Source organism: Hemibagrus wyckioides, linkage group LG08 (genome assembly GCF_019097595.1).
Source record: "Hemibagrus wyckioides isolate EC202008001 linkage group LG08, SWU_Hwy_1.0, whole genome shotgun sequence".
NCBI lineage: Eukaryota > Metazoa > Chordata > Actinopteri > Siluriformes > Bagridae > Hemibagrus > Hemibagrus wyckioides.
This window is the reverse complement of record NC_080717.1, coordinates 25,628,318-25,648,804: the sequence shown is the minus strand read 5'-3', so window position 1 is coordinate 25,648,804 and position 20,487 is coordinate 25,628,318. Positions and strand designations below refer to the sequence as shown.

General features: G+C 39.0%; 1 protein-coding gene across 1 annotated transcript in view; it reads right to left on the bottom strand.

Annotated features, from left to right (window-relative positions):
• si:dkey-106n21.1 (solute carrier family 23 member 2) overlaps window positions 1–20,487 on the bottom strand; it is a 55,138-nt gene that overhangs the window by 10,371 nt on the left and 24,280 nt on the right. Inside the window, exons 3-9 of the mRNA XM_058396248.1 lie at window positions 15,110–15,267; window positions 14,822–14,993; window positions 13,093–13,274; window positions 11,331–11,448; window positions 10,576–10,732; window positions 4,052–4,305; window positions 137–301 (exon numbers count right to left, since the gene is read on the bottom strand). Coding sequence (XP_058252231.1) covers window positions 137–301; window positions 4,052–4,305; window positions 10,576–10,732; window positions 11,331–11,448; window positions 13,093–13,274; window positions 14,822–14,993; window positions 15,110–15,267 — 1,206 coding nt within the window. The remainder of the gene's footprint in view (window positions 1–136; window positions 302–4,051; window positions 4,306–10,575; window positions 10,733–11,330; window positions 11,449–13,092; window positions 13,275–14,821; window positions 14,994–15,109; window positions 15,268–20,487) is intronic.

Here is a 20,487-nt window from a genome sequence, read left to right as displayed (position 1 = left end):
TTAAATTTAATGAATTATAAAGCAGTAATAAAAAAACAACAACACTATATTTATGGTTTTTTTTGCACATTTGCATCATCAGATCAGTGAATGCATCGAGTGCATCCGTCCGTCAGTGTGAGAGCGAACTGTTTACCTGCAGGTTGGATATTCCCACAGCAGCGACCATCCCGAACATGACCAGGAACATGCCTCCGATCACCGGCTCCGGGATGGTGATGAACACGGCGCTGAACTTCCCAAAGAGTCCCAGCATGACCATGAGGAGCCCGGACGTCTGGAGGACCAGCCTGCTTCCCACCTGGTGACGTTAATCACAGGTCAGGCTTGAAGGAGAAGTTCGCTTCCAGAACAAAAATCTACAAATAATTTCCTCAAGCCCTTGTCCTCCAAAATGTTCATGTCATTCTTTCTTCAGTCGTAAAAGAAATGATGTTTTTTAAGGAAAGCATTTCAGGATTTTTCTCCATATAGTGGACTTCACTGGTGCCTGCGAGTTTGACCTTCCGCAATGCAGTTTAAATGCAGCTCCAAAGAGCTCTAAATGAGGAAGGAGGGTCTTGTCTAGCCAAACCATCGGTCATTTTCTTAGAAAAATAAAAAATTGTATGCTTTTTAACCACAAAAGCTCGTCTAGGACTAGCTCATGGATGCGTGTCCGCAACACTGCATACTACGTAATTATGTCGAAAGGTCACTCGTGCTGTAGGCTAAAAAAAAAAATTTGTGCTTGCTTAAAAATTTCTTTTAAAAATCCTGAGGGATTGAAGCTGTGGTTGCTCGCTCTGGACCTGAATATCAACACACCCATATATTCTTTTTGTTAGTGAAGAGCATTTGACCTTTCAACGTGATTGCATGGTACATGTGTCACGGGCGCACCAGACTCCACCCCTCGCCAGCGCACTCACTCACCCGAATTTTAAATGAGTTCACCTGCACCTTGTTCTCCATGCACGCACTCACCTATTTATTCACCACTTCTTCACCCCTTCCTCGTCTGGTCTCATGCGAAGATGCTGACTCGCTAGCGATAGCATTAGCTAAAGCCTAAAGCATTTCTGTTTATCTTTAACTCCACTACCTCTTCCTTTCTGATCATTGCTCCATTGCCACATACCTCCTTCCTCCGCATGGATATCTCATCTTGGTTCCATCTGCCTCCATCCTCCAAGCTGAGTATTCCCCTCTTTCCTTTTCCACCCACTTTCTGCATTCCTCAATAAACATACCCCTTCCGGGGTTTAACTATTCCGTTTGTCCCTGGTGTTTGTGACAACATGGTGTCATGGATGGGCATCCCAGAGCTAGTGCTAGATGAGCTTTTGTGGTTAAAAAGTATACAATTTTTCATTTTTCTAAGAAAATGACCAATCATTTGGCTAGATAAGAGCCTTCTTCATGGGCTGGGATCGTTTAGAGCTCTTTAGAGCTGTATTTAAACTGCATTTTGGAAGGTCAAACTCAGAGCACCATTGAAGTCCACTATATGGAGAAAAATCCTGAAATGCTTTCCTCAAAAAACATCATTTCTTTACTACTGAAGAAAGAATGACATGAACATCTTGGATGACAAGGGGGTGAGGAAATTATCTGTAGATTTTTGTTCTGGAAGTGAACTTCTCCCTTAATGCTTTAGCCAATTCGAGTCAATTTGATTCAAATCAGATTCTATGAGTCAGTTTGCATGGTGTCATGGACAGGGTCTATGGCCAGACAGGATGTGGCGCACTTCAGTAATAATAATAATAATAATAATGATGATGATGATAATGATGATGATGATGATAATAATAATAATAATAATAATAATAATAATAATAATAATAATAATAATAATAATAAAATACCTAAACAATCTTGAAGACTGAGTTTGTGTGTCAGAGACACACATTTCAATCCTCAATCCTCTCTCTAGCACAATGCAATAAAATCCCACAATGCACCGCAAAAACCAGGGAGAATCCATGCTCACTTCCCTTACTGGAAATCTGGTCATCATATTTTCTGCATTTTCTGTTGCTGTAGCTCGCAAACGATCATTTATCGTTTTATTTTTTAAAAAACTTTATCTGACCTTCTATATTCAATATATTTTATTCGAATGACTTTTAAGTGTTTAATGATTAAAAAAAAATCACTAGTTATAAGTGGATAAAACGTGTGCCATGTCATTCTTTAATCCCAGCAGCCTGTCTATAGGTAATGAGAACACACACACACACACACACGGTGCTTTTCAATGGCAGTATCAATCCTGAGCTATTTTCTTTTTCAATTCGAATCGATCAACTTTTAACCTGCTGTATGAACTTTGAGTCATTTAATGTGCATGTTTGAACCCTGAAACTTGCCCAAAGGTTGAGAGGATGATTAATCACGTGAGTGGTACAGGGATAAATAATGTTCTTCCCGTGATAATTAGTCATGGGAATGTGAGTCATGCTTCATCGATGACGCCGCTTTCCTTTTCTCACAGGCGAGCTCGTGGACTCGGAGGTTCTCAGAGGTTCCTTTCACATTCGTTTTATACCTCGTTATTCTTCTCACAGCGATTTATTTTGCCATGTTAATGCATGTCTCGAGTGCGTGAGTGTGAGTCACGTGAACCCGCTGAATGCGCTTTAAATGGAACTGATGAATGACGAGGATGCTGCAAATTGTGTATAACTGTTGAAATCATATTCAATATATCTATTCAAGGGAAGGAGTCTCCAGTGTCAACGGTCATTAATGGTTAACTATTAAAAGAAAAAGAAAAGAAAAGGAATGGCTGTTTACAGCTGCTATAACGTAAGTGATAACATGAACTAACTTAATATATTAGCTACAAGAACTGACGCTAAATGTAACTATAAACGGATTAAAAAAAGTCTTGTTCTTGAAGAAATGAAAGATTTTAGTGCGAGAGGATTAAAACATTCTGGGACGAGACATTATTGGAAAAAAAGAGCAAGTTTATCATTAATGTCTGCAATGTTTTTAAATATAAATAAATGTTTTATTCCTGTAAGGTTATTCGTAGCTGCTTCTACGACAGGATAAAGCACTTTTCCAGACAGAAAGCTGACCCAAGCTGACATGGGAAAATCCTAGCTGTGTCTGGAAGCCCAAAAGACTGGATTGAAAGATAACATGGAGACGCTAATTACAGCACAGGGACAAGCACTGAGCTGAGCATGAAGTAAATCCTAGCAACGGCGTTTCGTTTCACATCAAGCAAAACCCAAGGAGCAGCAAGACAATCCCAGCACCTGATAGCATGGAGTAACACCATACGCTGTGAAAAGCACAACCGAGTGGAAAATCTGCCAGAAAATGGGCAGGATTAATGGAACAAACACGGAAAATTAGACAGTAATAATAGACAAGGTGACAACGAGCAGTGGTGATGCCAAATGACAGGTACATCACAGAGAAAGCTGGAAAAATACCAGCCACTGAAACCTGAGACAGTTTTGAAGGTTCAAACTACTGGCAATGGGAACACTCAGAGCCATGACCACTAAGCTGTAACAGATTCCAGAAATCTCCATCCACAAGTAAAAAAAAAAAAAAAAAACGTTCTCAAGGTGCATTCTCAAGCTTCCACACCTCAGGAAGAAGATTAGAATTGCTATTGATGTTAGGGTCACGTTGAAAAAGATCACAGGTATAGATATTGTTTTGACATAGGCTTTAAATGCTAATCTAAATCCCAGGATCTGGTGGATCTAAACCTCGGGTTCTGGTGGATGTAAACCCTGGATTCTGGTGGATCTAAACCCCGGGTTCTGGTGGTTCTAAATCCCCGGGTAGAGGAAGGTTTCTCAGGTGTAATGTAGAAGCAGGGTTATGAAGCACAGCATTTTCCTCTGGGTTAAATTTGTGAAAGACAACAGAACCTGCTCGAGTCCAGAAGCACAGACCTGAACTTTTTTCCTCACTGATAAAAGTGAAAGCGTGAGGCCAATCATAGGTGTTGATACACGAATATGCAAATGAGAAGAAGGTTGCAGCGGGGTTTAGGAATGTAAAGTGTGAAACGTCAGATTATCCTCTCCACACCTACCCTGGTGATCCCCAAGGCAGCTATGTTCTGGCTGTAGGAAGTCGTCCCATTGCCGCTGCCCCACAGCCCTGCCAGGATGCAGCCCAGACCCTCCACTGCAATGCCACGGTTAATAGCATGAGTGGGCGGAGTCGGGGCACCAGAGAGACGTGCACAGGCGTAGTAATCCCCGATGGACTCCATGGTAGATGCCAGTACTCCTGCCATCATGCCTAGGACGGAGGAGATGCTCACGGTCGGGAGACCCCACTGACCTGGATTGATAAAAGGAATAGGAAGTATTTCATTTTCTTCTACTTTTTTTAAAAAAAACCTAAACAGAAGACATTATATATCCTGAGTACAGAAAATGGATAAATATAAATATTCCAAATATCTATTGCTTGTTTTTTTTCTTCATTATTTCAAATTCAGATCAAATGAATTTATAAATCTTGAATGACTCGGATGTGCCTCAGTGATGACTGGGTTAAATTACCGTGTAGAATCTAAATCCAAATCCGTATTTCTGTAAAGCTGCTTTGTGACAGCTGCCACCGTTAAACACGCTACATAAATAAAATCGTATTGCATTTGATTGAATTAAAGATGACACAAGAAAAGGCCTGGAGAGCTGTGCAAATCTGGCTGTGTTGTCAGGATGGGAGGGGCAAACATCTCCTAACAGCTGTCAGTCACAGTGATAGAAAGTCGCTGGCGTCTCGTAGCTCTTGTAAGCGGAAGAGGGCAGATAGACGGCGATTTCCTCCCAGTCTGTTATGTTGCCCTCCATCCGGATGACGCCGACTGTCGTGATTGCCGGATGTGCTGCTAATAAGTTCATCCCAAATTTCTGAAACCTGTTGAAAACGTGCCTCATATCCCGTTTTAGTGCGTATGATTTCCATGATAAAAACCTCATAGTCTAGTAACGTCCTTAAATGCACCATTTTTTCCCCCGGCGGCATTAATAAAGAAAGTTTACTGATTGACTGGTTAAACTGAGTGTTGTGCCAAGATACACACACCTCACACTAAAGCACAGTGTCATAGTGTGTGTTTATCTCTGCTCATTGCCAAGAACAGATTAATACTTCATACTTAATAGTCATACTTCATTCACATCGAAACATTAATTGTGTGGGAATCTGGCTTTAGTGCTAGACCTGGTCGGGGTTGGAGATTTTTGGCTGTGAAGCGGGAATACACCCTGGGATATACAACAGTCTAGTGCACCAGCAGGATACGTTATTTATAGGGGAATAAATGTGATTTGCAGCAATGTTTAACTGTAAAAAACAAACCCCACGCCCCCTGGCTATGCTTGACGGATCCTCTGGAGTCCCTCGACACCACTTAGAGAACTCAAGCTCTAGGCTCTTGTTATAATTATGATTTACACCCCAGTTCCGGCTGGAAAATGAAACACAATTTACCCCGCTGATTTCATGGGTGACGTTCAGCATGAACAAGTCCACTCAAAGCGAAGCGAAGGACCGGGGGATCCTCAGTGGTGTGTGAAGGAAAGCTGGGGTGGAAGGGGGGACGTTTGTCAGAACACTGTGTCATTTGTAAATTAGTTACAGCAGTTTTTCTCTGAACGCCTCCTCTGGCTCTCTGGTTTGCTCATCAGGGAGCTAAAGATACATCCGGATTTCTGAGAAGCTGTTTTGTGACGCCGTTGGTTGTTAGACATGCCGTAAAAAAAGAAAACGGACAAGAAAAAAACAAATCCCAACCTCGATCGGTTAAAAAAACAATAACATCGGATCTAATGGGTTTTGTTGGTGGAAAGTTCATCATTTGCTCTTGGCCAGTTCACACCGTTTCCACCAATCAGCTCTCCTTCATCAGACAAAAGTCAGCAACTGAAGGCTAACATGTTCATGAACTGCATCTTGTCAAAACAAGAGTAACATAAACAAAAGGAAACGATTTACTCTCTTCGACACATATGAGCTCAGAAATGCTGACTGTTTACTAGTGTTGCTGTGATTTACACTAGAGAGAGTATGCCCCGCCCACTCGCTGAACTTAACCCATGGTTATGGTGGTCCTAAACCCCACTTTTAACCCTAAATAGAGGGAGGTTTCACATGTGTAATGTAGAAGCAGGGTTATAAAGCATAACTTTTTTATGAAACTCTGCTCTGAAGCAGGATCAGTGGCTTTTACAGTGTTAACTCCACATCACGCTGCTGATGGTCTTCAGTGTGAAACGATGCTGCTCTGTTTGAACCTTACGGCTCGTCGCTTAGCAACAGAAACCCAATCAGAAACTGAACAGTGCATGAAAACCTCATATCAGGTGAAAAGCAGGACGTAGCGACACGTAACAAAAACGGCTCGGTAGATAGAGTCAGGAGGCAAAACGCTGAACATAACGAAAATACGCGCCGTAGCGAGGGGGAAATGCGCCTCACTGAAACATTACAGGAAGTCGGATATCTTAAACACTTAACACTTAAAAAGAGTCATCTTTGAAAGATAACAGAACCTGAACTTTTTTCTTCACTGATAAAAGTGAAAGCATGAGACGAGGCGTTATTTAAAGCGGTCACACGCTGGATTTATCCAATCATAGGTGTTGATACACAAATTCGCAAATGAGAAGAAATTAAATCCAGTGTTTAAGAATGTAGAGTGAGAAACGTCAGATTATGAAGAGCCAAGATTTAGTGTTAACCCCAGGGAAACAACACCAGACTTCACAACCCAGGATTCTGTTCAACCGGGGTTCACTAGGCCCCAGAGAAAATATTATACAGGTTCAAAGCACTAATAAGTTGAGAGTACGCTCACTAATTAGCCATGAATCGTTATATAACATGGGATCACAACAATGAAATAAATAAACCAGGAAACATGGATAGAGATTGTTTAAAGAACATGGAGATGTCTTCCTACAGAATGCGATCGGCTCGAATTTCCCACGTTGAGAAATCTGAAGGGAGAACTCTCTGGCTTCACGTCAACTCAGCTAAGATAAATGAAGCTTTAAAAAAAAAAAAGCAAGTAGAATTGAAAGCATTCCAGTCATTTACGGTGTCATCTTAAAAACCAGTTTTGAGACTTTGAGGAAAAAAAGCTGTGAAAAACACAAAGTGCAGCGTGTAGGAACAAGCTGCAGAAAGACAAAACACAAGTAACACAAGTGTAACACAACGCCACTGGCTTTACCTGTATCGCATTCCAAATCTGCATGCTATCAATCCACTATAAACCCTGCCACCATGCAGCAGACTGCACTGTACAGTTCCTCATCGCTCCAGTAGATAAACCCTTTCAACCAGATGTCCTGTGGAACTTTCCGGAAAGTTTCCATCTAATGTGAAAGCTAGAGAACCAAAAATCCTTCATCTAAATCAAGGAACTTTTGTTATAGTCATATTTTAAACAGTAATATTTTATTATATTTATTTCAGTTTGTGGGTTTGATGCATTCAAGAAAGGTTCCGTCTAGAACCACTCTGAATAAACAAAAAAACAAATACCAAAACCCACCCAGTATTATTTTTGTCAGCTGAAACACTTCACGGTTCCATGCTTTAAACACATAATAAACACCATTAAGTATAAAGTATAAATCTAACAAAATCAAACGTATTTAAAATTATTTGTACATAAATATTTCCAGTCCCAAAAATATTTCCCCTCCAAAATCCAAATCCAATCTTCGCCAATTGTTACAGGACACGATATCCAGTATGTTGTTTTTTCTCTGATATTCAATCCATTTTTTCGGCTGATACGGGATCGGAGTGGCGCCAACTCAAATAAGTAAGTAAATAAATAAATAAATAAATAAACAAATAAGTAAATAAACATGAAATAAATAAAATAAAATAAATAAAAATAAAACTAAAAACAAACAAATAAGTAAATAAATAAAATTCAATAAATAAAAACAAAATAAATAAACATGAAATAAATAAACAGACAAACAAAGAAATAAATAAAATAAAAAAAAACAAATAAAATAAAATAAATAAACATGAAATAAATAAACAAATAAGTAAGTAAGTAAGTAAGTAAGTAAATAAATAAATAAATAAAGTAGAGTGTGTCCTAACTGTATTGTTATACTTGTCCATTTCGAACAATATAACATATTTGTATCTGGTTACAAATAAACAGGAAATGTTCTCAAGAAGCTTCACAGTGGGGATTTTTAAAAAAAAAAAAAAAATGCGGAGGTGCAGAATAAACTTGTCAGATTTGAGGTTTTGAATTCACACTTCTAGGATCGTATAATACATCCTTTTACATCTGCACTGACCTGCTGGGAATATAAGAGAAAGTGAAATCAATTGAATGTGACAAACATAAACTGTTGTAGAAATTAAATTTACTAAAATAAATCTCATGGTTCGGGTAATTCGGTTGGAGCAAGGCGTGGTGCGGACAGAAGGCCAGTGTGTTTGCAGAAGTTTACAGAAGTATGTAAATACTTCTGTAAAGTAAACCTGAAATACATTTTTAACATCGACGAACTCAGATTAATCCCTTTTTTTTACTGCAATAAAATCTTACAACTTAAGAAAACAGCGTCACAGCCCACTCCAAGTGCAGTTTAAAATAAATTCCTTTATAAATATCTTTCTTTGTGAATTAACAATTCTTCCTAGAGGCAAAAAAAAGGTCTTGCTCAGGTTTGCTCCTGTTTTGGTTGTGCCCATGTTGATTCAGTAAAATTCTGTGTAAGGTTACCCGACAGAGGGAAAAACACACGTCTAAAACACACTGAAAGCCAACAGACTCGTTTTTAGATCAGACTCACAGCCACAACATCATTCATTTATTTACACTCATTGAAAATGTCCCATAAGTCCATTTGTCAAGGAGTCATTTGTTTCCTGTTCCTTGAACACGTTGGTTTTATGTGAATTTCCAAAAGATACATGAAGTTCTCTGGTATATGTTTCTTTATTTTTGATTAAACTGTTACAATGACCAAGAAGATTGATCGTGTGACTGAAATTACAGACTGAAAGCAAATGATTTATATAAAAAAGTTACAAGCATATTTGTTCATGTCTGCGCTTCAAATCCAACACATTTAAGAACCAAATGAGAACAGAAACGTTTTTACGAGGTTAGACATTAGATGAGTTAACACATGTTTTTAATCACTACATTATTAGATCATGTTTCAGAGGTTTAAATGTTTCGGTACTACAGAATTTATGATCCATCCTTTTTATACAAGCTCCTGGAACACCAGCACCCACACAAACAGCCCCAAAGCATCAATAATCCACCAGCACATTGTACCGCATTTTACAGTGGTTTCGGAGACATTTTCAATCTGATTAGCTCAGGCTCTGCATTTTTTGTGTTCAATGCTTTAAAACTTGTGCAAGCCTTTTAAAAGAAATCTGCTGCCATGCTGGTTTTATCCAACAGCAAATTTTTATTTTTTATTTCTATAGCACTGTTAACGATGTCTTTGACACGACAGAAGTAGATCAATTCAGGATATTATGGCAGTGAAAGCCAGGTGACGATGGTGAGAAAAAACTACTTGAGATGATGAGAAGAAACCTTGAGAGGAACCAGACTCATAAGGGAACCTCATCCTCATCTGGGTGATGCCGGGTTATAGATTTCCCAAGTACATGCAGGAATTTCATTCTTGTGTTAACATGAAGTCTGTGTGGTTGAAGTGTTCACTGACACTGATGCTAAACTGTTCATGGCAGTTCCACTTCTAAATCTATTGTAGAAATTATATTTCCAAGCCAACAAAGCAAATCAAATCAATTGGAGCCTGAAGCAAACTTTATGGTTAACTAATAGATTTCTAGGAAATTTGGGTTCTCTTACATCTTACATCCAAACTGGAATGCAGTTCAACAATCAAATCATTTCCATCATCAACGCGATGGTTGGTTGATTTGAGTCTCTGCACCGAGGCTCTGGAACAGTCTACAGGTAGACAGCAGACAAACTTCTTCTGTGACCACGCTTAAATCAGAGCTTTATTGGAACATAGTTTTGTTGAATAGCCTTTGTGCATGGTTAAATCTTTATGGTACATAATGTGTATGATTTTGTTTCCAAATGTTCTTGTTTAAAGCAGTTGAGAGCCATAACTGCCCCATAATAGTTTTATATAATAGTGCTTTACAATATACAATACATTTCTATTAAATCTAATGTATATAAATCAATTTGATTCTAACTAACTAACCTTCCTTCCTTCCTTCCTAACTAACTAACTAACTAACTAACATTCCTTTCTGCATTCCTTCCTTATCTTTGTTCCTTCCTTGTCTCTTGAAATTTCTCAGCACTCTTATGTGTGTGTGTGTGTGTGTTTCCCATTCTTGGTATTTTCCCAGATCATAGTTTGCAGTCAGCTTTGCTTTGATCATAAATCATGAAACAGAAACAGATTGCAGTCAGTCTCTGTTGCATGTTCATTGGCGCTAGAATTCCATCACATTTAGGATATTGATTTCATGTACGCTGATGTTAATATTGGATGAATAACATTATCGCTGCATCTCAAGTGGTAGATAGAGCATCACTGATACACTCACCTGGATAAGGCATGAAGAACCACTCGGCACTGCTCACCGCATCCAGGTTGATGTCTGTTCGGGCCTGGTAGCCGTACTCGTGCGGCGAAGTGGGCAGAACATCGAAGTATGTCAGGAGAAAGCACACCAGCCAAGATCCAGACATCCCAAACAAAGCCTGCCAGAGAGGCACAAGCACATTCCTTGGCATTTCCTCAGAGCCTGAAGGATCTAAGAGGAACTCTGAAGGAGCTAAGAGCAGCAGCTGAATTTTTGAATCAAGCAAATCCTCCCTGCCTTCGGTCATGGAACAGGAATAAGCTTGTACAGCATAAAGCATTTGGCTTTTTTAATATGAATGTTAAACTGGTATGTAAAATATGGCCCTCACAGGGCCAAGGCACTGGGTGTAAGGTTGACGAGTACTCTTCTAACACATTTCTTTAAAGGTTGTCAGAAATCAAAGATATGCAGACTTTTCTGACAAAGGACACATAATATGTCCTTCATTCTTTTTGTGCACCGAGCTGAAAATAAGGAGATTTTAAATGACACTAAGTTGACGTTTAACTCCGACCTGAACACTTCCTTTTATCCGCTTTTGTTCTGGGAGAAATCTGCTAGAACTCACACGACATAAACATTAGCATCATTTGGAAAGCCAAAAGATGGAGGGATGCACACGGGTCATTAAACCATTGTGCTGTATAATGGCTTTGAAAAAGAGATAAAGAGACACTGAGAGTTCACTGTGTGATCAACGGAATAAAACTCACCGAGAACAGACTAAAGAGAGGGTAATGAAACACTTTCCACGTCTTGTCCTTGTATGCAATGAGAGGGACTCTAACCTTGCTGAGATACTGGGAGAAGAGAAGGATAAGAAACACTGTCCTGCAGAGAAAGAAGGGAAAAACGTGTGAATGAAGGCTTTCCCAGACGGAATTAACTGCTGCCTCATGATTAAGCAGGCAACAAAGATGAACACGTCAATTAATATCTGATGTTGCTACACCGCTCGGATGTTGAGCATTAATCCAGTAGCACTTGAATCTATCAATATTATTTGACGATAAGATATTATTAATCTTATTAATGTTGAAATCTGCTCTAGGGCATGTGCTAAAAGCAAGTCGTTTATGTTCTCTGGCTCAGAGCAATTAGATTTCAGTAAGAATGCGGTTTGATGACTCAACGCTGCCGCTTAAGTACAAAGTCCACAAAAATCCATACAGAGGAAATGTCTTTTTCTTTCTCCCCCGTATGCTAACTGCACTCATTCAGGCAGCACACACACGCGCTGTGATACGGATGTGAGCATTAAGCCTAATGAAAGGACCTCAGTGATTGGCCTCAGGCTACAAGTCTACAACGGGGACAAACAAACTCGCATGCACATCCCCTCAGACAAAGGCGTGGACACAAAGGCGTACACTAAGATACACATACACACACAGAGGCACCTGGAGTGGCAGGCTAATGGGCTGGTAAACGGAGATGTGTAGACTGCCATTCGATGAATGCAGCGCTGTGCGATCCACCTGGCAGACCTTTAAATGTTCTTTTATAGGTCATTAATGAAACTGGACAGACTGGAACCACGCAATAAAAGCCGTCCTTTCTCTCCGTAGCCGATCCGTTCCGGCTCCCTAGTGAGGAACATAACGTTGCACTGAATAAACTGCTCTAGAACTGCTGCCAACCTGCTGCTGATGGATTTATCGGTCTTTTGGCGCTTTAAGTACAAATTATAGACGAAACAGGGGTCATCTTTATGTTCTGACGCGACAAAAACATGGATGTTTGACAGATTTACGATGGTGCTAATTTGGGGTTGTTACCAGCGAGGTACCTGGGGCTGCTATTCTATCATTTAGATTCGTAGTTGCCGTCTCAAACATTCAGTTTACAATCTTTAAACACTTGACCAAAGACTGATAATTTGTCTCTCTCAGTGTAAGGGTGAAAAGAGATCATTAAGAGTTAACTGGCTCAAACATCTGCAGGACTTAATACCTGACTCAAAGTTGATCAATGGCTTAAACTCCTGCCTCAGCTCGAGTTCATTTCTGTCTCAAATTTTGGCCTTGTTTGAGTTAAGTTTCCACTTCAAAATTGAGTTTGTTTCTGTCTGAAATTTCTACTTCAGCTTGAGTTAACTGCTGCCTCAATCTGTGTCTTGACTTCCATTAATGTTGTCTTCGACTTCTGAAACAAGTTTGAGTGAAGGTTTCCTCAGACTTCTGCCTCAGCTTGAGTTAATTGCTGCCTCAAACCTTTGTCTGGGCCTAAATTAATTGCTGCATCAAATTTTAACATCGGCTTAACTCTTTGTGCCTCAACTGGAGTTAATTACTGCCTCAGATTGAGATAATTCCTTAGATTTTTGTTGCCATTTGCCTATGTTTTCATGGGCTGTTAAACTTCTACCTCAGGTTGAATTAATGACTCCTCAGGGTTCTGCCTCAGCTTGAATTACCCGCCGCCTCGACCTTCTCCCTAGTGTCTCAGCAACACGCAACAAGCTCACAGACTCACAGAGCTGAAATGCCCCAGTGTGCTCCTGACTTCTTCCCAGCCTGGATGAAGAGTGACAAACCGATCAGATTGATGGTTGGGGCGATAGCCAAGGGTCCGATGAACTTCAGCACGAATCCCACCAGCCCTGAGAGTCCAAGCACGACCTGAAGCAGCGATGCCACCAGGATCGCTCCCTGGATCTGGGAAAGGAGCAAACATTAAACACAGGCAACTATCTGCAAACCAGTGGAGGTTCCCAGTTTCGACCAGTTCTTACAGTATTACAGCCCAGAACCAATATATATGACCTGGATCAGGAAAAATCATAAAGAGGAAGTCCTTATTATAGTTTGGAAGCTCAGACAGAACTTTATCTTGGTAGTGAACTTCACAGAAGCTTGCGAGAAATGCTCTTCAAGTTTCTTGGGACACTTTTATGTGAAATCATGTCTTTCTATATAAGTATATTTCATTAAACTTGAAACTCTGACACTCCTCTGATCCCACAGAGAATTCCTCAGCCCTCTCGCTCTGAGCAGGTGTGTGTGCAGGTCTCGTTGGGTGTGTCCTCTCTCGCCATGGGATTGCCTTTGGGGGTAAACCTGTGGTTGTATCTGTGGTGTTATTCCAGCTTTGCATCCTCTGTAGTACACGACTCCATCGTCTGCAGAATTCTAGCACTTTAAACCTCATGTTATTTCTTGCTCCATCTGTTCTTCCTACAAACAGCTTACACTTGTTTCTTCTTCATTAGTGGAAACTTACTGTCACTATCAGCTCTTCAGAGCTTCACCTGTAAGTCATTCTGAACGAGAGAATTGGCCAAAAACACGGGCCCGGGACGGGGGAAGGAGGCGGGAGTGTGCTGAGGAGGATACACCGCCCCCTAGTGGAACACAGTAAGTCCTATTTCTGTGATTGTACTTTAAATGTTAGAATTATTTTTAAAAAGTATACCTTTAGCCTTAAATTGGTTTAATAAGTCAAACATACTGCAGAAAAAAGCACTGTTTCTCTATATTTTGGTGATACTTTAGTCATTAGATACTGATGTTTAAAAAAGATTTATTTTTACAAGCACAGAATTTGGGAGAAAGATTAAGTTAATATTACTAATCTTTTTATTTATTTATTTTTTTGCTTATTTACTCATTAACATATTTATTTGCACGCATATGTATTAACTTACCTAATTTTCATCTTATTTATTCACTTTCCTTACCTAATTACTTACTTATGTACTTTTATCTTTTAATTTTTCATCTTATTTGTTTATTTATTAATACCTTCATTGTTTACTTAATTGCATATTTATCTGTTTTATTTATTTATTTGCTTTCTTTAATCTTTAATATTTATTTGCTTTCTTTAATCTTTCTTTGTTTTACTTATTCACTTGCTTTTTAACTTTTAATTTTTTTTTTCCACTTGTTACATATTTACTTATTTATTTACTTATTTGCATACTTACTTGTTTACTTAATTACTTGTTTCTTGGTAAATGATGAAGTGTAAATGAAAATTTCTCAGTCATGTGGATTCTTTTGGAAGGGAATCCGAGATATTAATTAACATGAATTTACCAAATATGGATGTTTTTGGGTAGATGACACTCAAAAACAACAACAACAACAACAAAAGGCATTTCTTTAATATAAGTGATCAAGTAGTCTTAAAAGTTGAAGCCTATTTTCATTTATTTTTAATTCTTGACTCCTTGGCTGAAACATGGCTGATGCTCGTGTACCTCTCTCATGCGCATTTTCCACACTTCCTCAGGGTCTAGGTGAGAGACAGAGGTTAGCGTGGCATTGAGGTCAGGGGTCATGCCTCCCTTTGGACACTGCCACTTTGGCAAGGCCAGGATCGCCAGCGCCGGTGTGATGAAAGTGAACGTTCCTCCTTGCAGGATCGGCAACCTGAGGGTGGACAAAATGTGGAGGCTACGTCACCATTTGTTCGAATTTGAATTAATCTGTATTACTTAGGGAATAGTGATTAGGGAATGTAGGAGTAAACAAGGTGTTCAGGCAACCTGGTCCCAATGGTGGTCTGAAGCAGGGTGCAAATTCCTGACACGAAGAAGATGGTGGAGACAAGCTGGCTCTTGGCTGCATTGTTGTCCTTAATGCACAACGGCTCAGCGAGGATTAAAGGGATGGCTAAGATCCCACCGAAAGCCAGTATGTAATGCTTAAATAGGAGACATGGGAGACACTAATCAGATCAGGCAGACATTCGTTGAATAAAAAACAGAAGAGTTTTTCAAGGGCCAATTGATTTTGGTTCTATTTTACAGCCGAAGTGGGACAGAAATAAAAACCAAAGCGAGGTGGCTATTATGAGGCCCTCTGGAATTTCTCACTGACACAAAAAAAAAAACCCTGTACCCTTTCGGTCCTAACCTCCCTGTGCACTTGTGATTTTAGTGAAGACTTCGGAGGAGTAGGAGCATGACCCCCTCTCCTCCTGCCCCCAAGAACCTCCTCAGCTCACATGTGGAAGCAGATCTCCCGTGTATTCCTCTCCCAGCACTTTGATCTGATCAGCTATTGGGGGCGGGCGAAGCTTCGTGAAGTTCTGGCTCCTGATCTATTCCCTTCAGACTCAACCAAAAAAAAAAGAGAGAGAAAGAGAGAGAGAACAACATGCTCTACAGTGGACCCGGTGCATTCGGCTCCGTTAGAACACACTGGAGCCAAGAAAGTCCTTTTAACTGAGATAAGACTCGTACGTTCAGACACAAAAACTATATTAAGGGCGATTTTTTATAATGTCCAGAGCCGACCCCCTTAGGCTTTATATGGTTATACATAGGATGAACCCTGTATGTGGAGAATTTAAAAGTTCAGCAGTGGTGAAAACATAGAAAAGATTAATAATAATAATAATAATAATAATAATAATAATAAAGAAGAAGAGAAAGAGGAGGAAGAAATATAATAACAAAATAATAAGTGGAAGAAGAAGAAGAAGCAGAGGAGGAGATGAAGCAGAAAAAGGAAGTAGAGTGAAAAGAGAAAGATGAAGATGGTGGAAGAGGAAGAGGAGAAACATGAGACGACACGAGGAAGGAACCTTGAGGGGAACCTCGTCCTCGTCTGGGTGACGTTGAATTTTACATCGTCGCCTTTATAGTGGTGTCAAAAAGCAAAAAGTGCCAGCAGAAAATTCATTCTCCAGCAGCTTTAATAAAAAAAATTAAATAAATACAAAAATAAAATAATAATAATAATAATAATAATAATAATAATAATAATAGAGGAGTAATAATGGTTTAGTAATAAAATTAAATTAATACTAAAAAAAATTATTAGTAATACCTTTGAGGTATTTTTGCATTGATTACATGTAAATGTTTTTCAGCAGATTTCAGATCTGTTTCCGTCTCTTTCCTGTTGTTTAAATTATTATTCAGCTCCTGTTTGACTTCTTGCCATTCCGCCTTAATTGTTGTTGCTTGCAGTATATAAGGAAAGGCTTTCCACGGCGCACACAAAGACCTCCATGCTGCTTTGAGCTTGTTTGCATTAACGCTGCTCTGCTTCCTCCCTCGCATCCCATTCCGAAAAACTCCGGCATCTGCTAGAACACTTATAATCAGCCCAGTGTTGAAAAGGTGAACGCAATGCCTTCCACAAAAGATCATAAAAACAATTGGGGGTTCGGTCCACGGGGGGACAAGTGAAATCTGCTCAGCACTAACATACTTTAAACAGATGTTTCATTTCAGCCATGAACTAATATTGTGTTTCCCTGGTAGCCTTCAGACAAACATTCATCTGGGCAAAAAGACATCTCTACAATGAGAAGTTGATAATGTTTTGCTGAAAGACTGAGTAATTCATGTGCTTCAATTTGCACAGGCTTTGCACTCCATCTAAACCAAAACAAATGATTCGAGTTGAACATGTTAAAAAATCCTGTCAGCGGCCTTATGGTAAGAATGTTCTGGAAAGTAATTTGACTGTATTCTATTAGGATGAGTGCAACCAGATATACGATTAGCATACAAAAGCTTCAATAATGTAGAACAAATGTAATATGCTTTAATACGCAAAGCTATTGAACGTGATTAAAAGTGCCTCACTGTTTAAACTGCTTTCAGGTTTCTGAAGAATTCCACTCGCCAGCTTCAGGCTGTGCTGATCACGTTATGCTAATTACTGTGAGAAATGATCACAGGGAGAAAAAGCTTGGAGAGAATTCGGTCACTCCATTCATCTATCCATCTGTCTGTCTGTCTGTCTGTATTACTGTAGCACCTTTCTCACACAGGGTCCTGGGGAACCTGGGGGCTATCACAGGGGACTTGGAGTACAAGCTGGAGGACAGGCTGGATGGGGTACCAACACATCACAGGGCACAAACACACACACCATCTGCCCTCAATGGATATGGACTGAGGAAGGAAACCAGAGAACCCGGAGGAAACCCTGAAGCACAGGGAGAACACACAAACTCCACACACTCACAAATCGAACCCCCCAACCCCGGAGGGCAACTGTGGGAAAATAACCACACCCAGATTGGACTAGAGTTGGACTGGACTAGACTGGAGCTTGGATTTTTTACCATATAAGGGCATAAAGGTTTCTCAGTTTTATTCGTCACTTTTCATCACATTTTTTTTTAACCCAATTTTAATGAGATGTTAATACAGTAAGGTTATGTACTCTGTCTGTGAAGGTGTGAGACTAACGGCTACGATATTGTTGTATATCCAGACGAAAATGTACTCAAGTGAAATTCAGGAATTTTCTATTTTTAAATGTAGTCATGTACTAAAAGCGTGAATTGAATTTTGTGTAAATTTTGCTGCAAGAAATACATTAATACATAAATTTTTTTCTGTGAAAAATTTTAAACAGATTCCTATATCACTCAATCACTCCATCTCTCCTTTTCTTTCTTCCTTCCTTCCTTCCTTCCTTCCTTCCTTTCTTTCTTTCTTCTCTCTGAGGACTGCTGATCAGAAGCTCATGAGTTCGAAGCTCAAGCCCTTGAGCAATACAAGAAGCTCTGGTGGTCATGTTTTCATGTGAAAAGTAAATTATATATAAAATAGCTTGAAGATTATTTTCATTTTTCATTGCAAAAAAAAAAGAAGAAGAAAAAATCACAATTTTTTCCCACAGAAAGAATCATTCTGTTTGCAATTTTTACACGACTTCCAGCCGAACTACTGGAGTCTTTGCCACCGTATCTCCTCGCCTCGGTTGAACCCCAATGATGTCGCATCAAATTTTTGTAATAGCTCTCGAGTGAATATCAGTTTTATTTAGAATAACAGTTTTGTTGGAGCACATTCGACTGTAAATTATACACCAGAACAGCAACACCAGCAGATCTGAATCAAGCCATAACCTGCCTCATGAGCGCAAATGGTTGTGTAACGCACTTAATTTTAATGAGGTATTTACAGGGTTGATTAGAGAGGCATGGCTCTACTTTTTTTGAGCTTTGACTTCACGTCTGATGTTCCCGCTTACATGACAGTTAAAGAAAACCGAATGATATGAACATTTATAGCTAATAAACGAATAAAAAAATATTTTAAATTCATTTTAATATAAAATTTAATTAATATGTTTATTATATTCATTATTATATATTATTATATATTAATAATATCAATATTATGCTATATTAATCATCAATTATTTATTTATTTATTTATTTATTTATTTATTTATTTATTAATAACTGTAAATAATTTTTAGACTATTTAAAACAAACTCTTTACACTCGTCATAACTGTAATCTTCCCCAAATGATTAACAAAGCCCTATTTAGACAGGATAAATTTTCCACTGATAGCTGCACAGAAATAGACATTGCTAATAAATATCCTGTCTAAATCAACATGGGGGTAAAAATTGTGTTATATCTAATAGAAAAATAATTCAATCTTTTCTCAATCAATTATAGACTGAGACTGAATGATTAACTCTTTTTCCCAGAAGCCAAAATAATGGAGTTTATTTCTGTTTTCTAGTGTCCATGTTGATGATTGAGTGTCTTTGTCATGTCTCACTCCACAGTGGTGGTTAATATGAAGCTCATATGAAAGTAGACACTTTCAGAATTTCTAGTGTTTCCTAAATATTTCTGTTTTTCCCTAGCCTACTAGGGGCGATATTCTCATAGAAAAGTTCCAAATAAATAAAAACTGTTGTTTTTTTCCATACAAATGTTTGTATCTTCAAAGTAAATGTTGATATCAAACCCATTTCTGCTCTCTGAGATGTTCCAAGTGCTTGTTCATCTAAAAAGGCAGCTCAGATTTGATCTTGAACCAGTAAAATTCTGTGTAAGGTTCTCCGTCATTTTAGATCAGACTCACAGCCAGAATATCATCGATGTCCCATACGTCTGTTTCTGTTCTGCTAGTGTTCTTGTGAAAAGGGGTTAAAAGAGGAGAAGGAAAGTTATAAAGTTCCAAGCACAGGTTTTGCCTGCATTCATGATATGATCATGTGACCTACAACAAGGACAACACAGAAAGTTTGTATTACGATAAAGCTTTCGTAGCTTGCATGGAATTTTAATGTACATCGTGACGGCTCATCTTTCTGATTTATTTAGAGATCACTTATCATTATCCAAGACATCTTATCCTGTCCAAATAGTACTTTAGTATCTCAAAAGGAACAGATTCTTTGCTTTAAGTTAGCTTTTGATTTGTTGGTTTTATAGCATATAGGAAATAAAAACACATTTCCAATGGTGTCTTAACACCAATGCATCTGAAAGTGATGAACTGTGGAACTGTGGTTTTTGCATTCCTGTTGTTATTTGATGTTTGGCAAGTTCCCGAACTTTTCTAGCTTAGCAAATGTAACAGTGTCTTGGGGAAGTGCACAGCAAACACTGCAGTGAAAAAACTCCCATAAACTTAGCATACGAATTCCCTTCCTTATGAATTTTTGGCTTAAGAATTGAAATTTTGCAAGAAATTTGCATCGGCATACAAAGCATTTTCGGCATATATTTAACCAAACCGAACCAAACCGGCTAAGGAGCCTGTACGTCCGGGAGCCGTTCAAAACTTGTTAGCATCTGTGGAAAGCTAAGTGAAGCCAACAGAAGCGAGTTTATGAATTGTACGAATTTTTTTCAGTCAGTGAAAGCTGTTTGGAAAGAATCAACCCACGATACCAACGTTGCCTTCAGCATGCGTGCAAAAGCTAGGTGATTTTTTGGGCATTTTTTTGTTGACAGATTGGTGGTGTGGGTGGTCTGTTCTATTTTTAGCCCAAGCTTGGTGGTGGCACAACTTCCTGTGAGGAGCCTTGAGTGGAAAGCTTGGCTTGGGTCAGTTCTTTGTAAGCAGCCATACAGTTTACATACGCTTTGTATTGGTCATATTGGTCATATTTTTGGGGGGCTGGAACGGATTATCTGCATTTA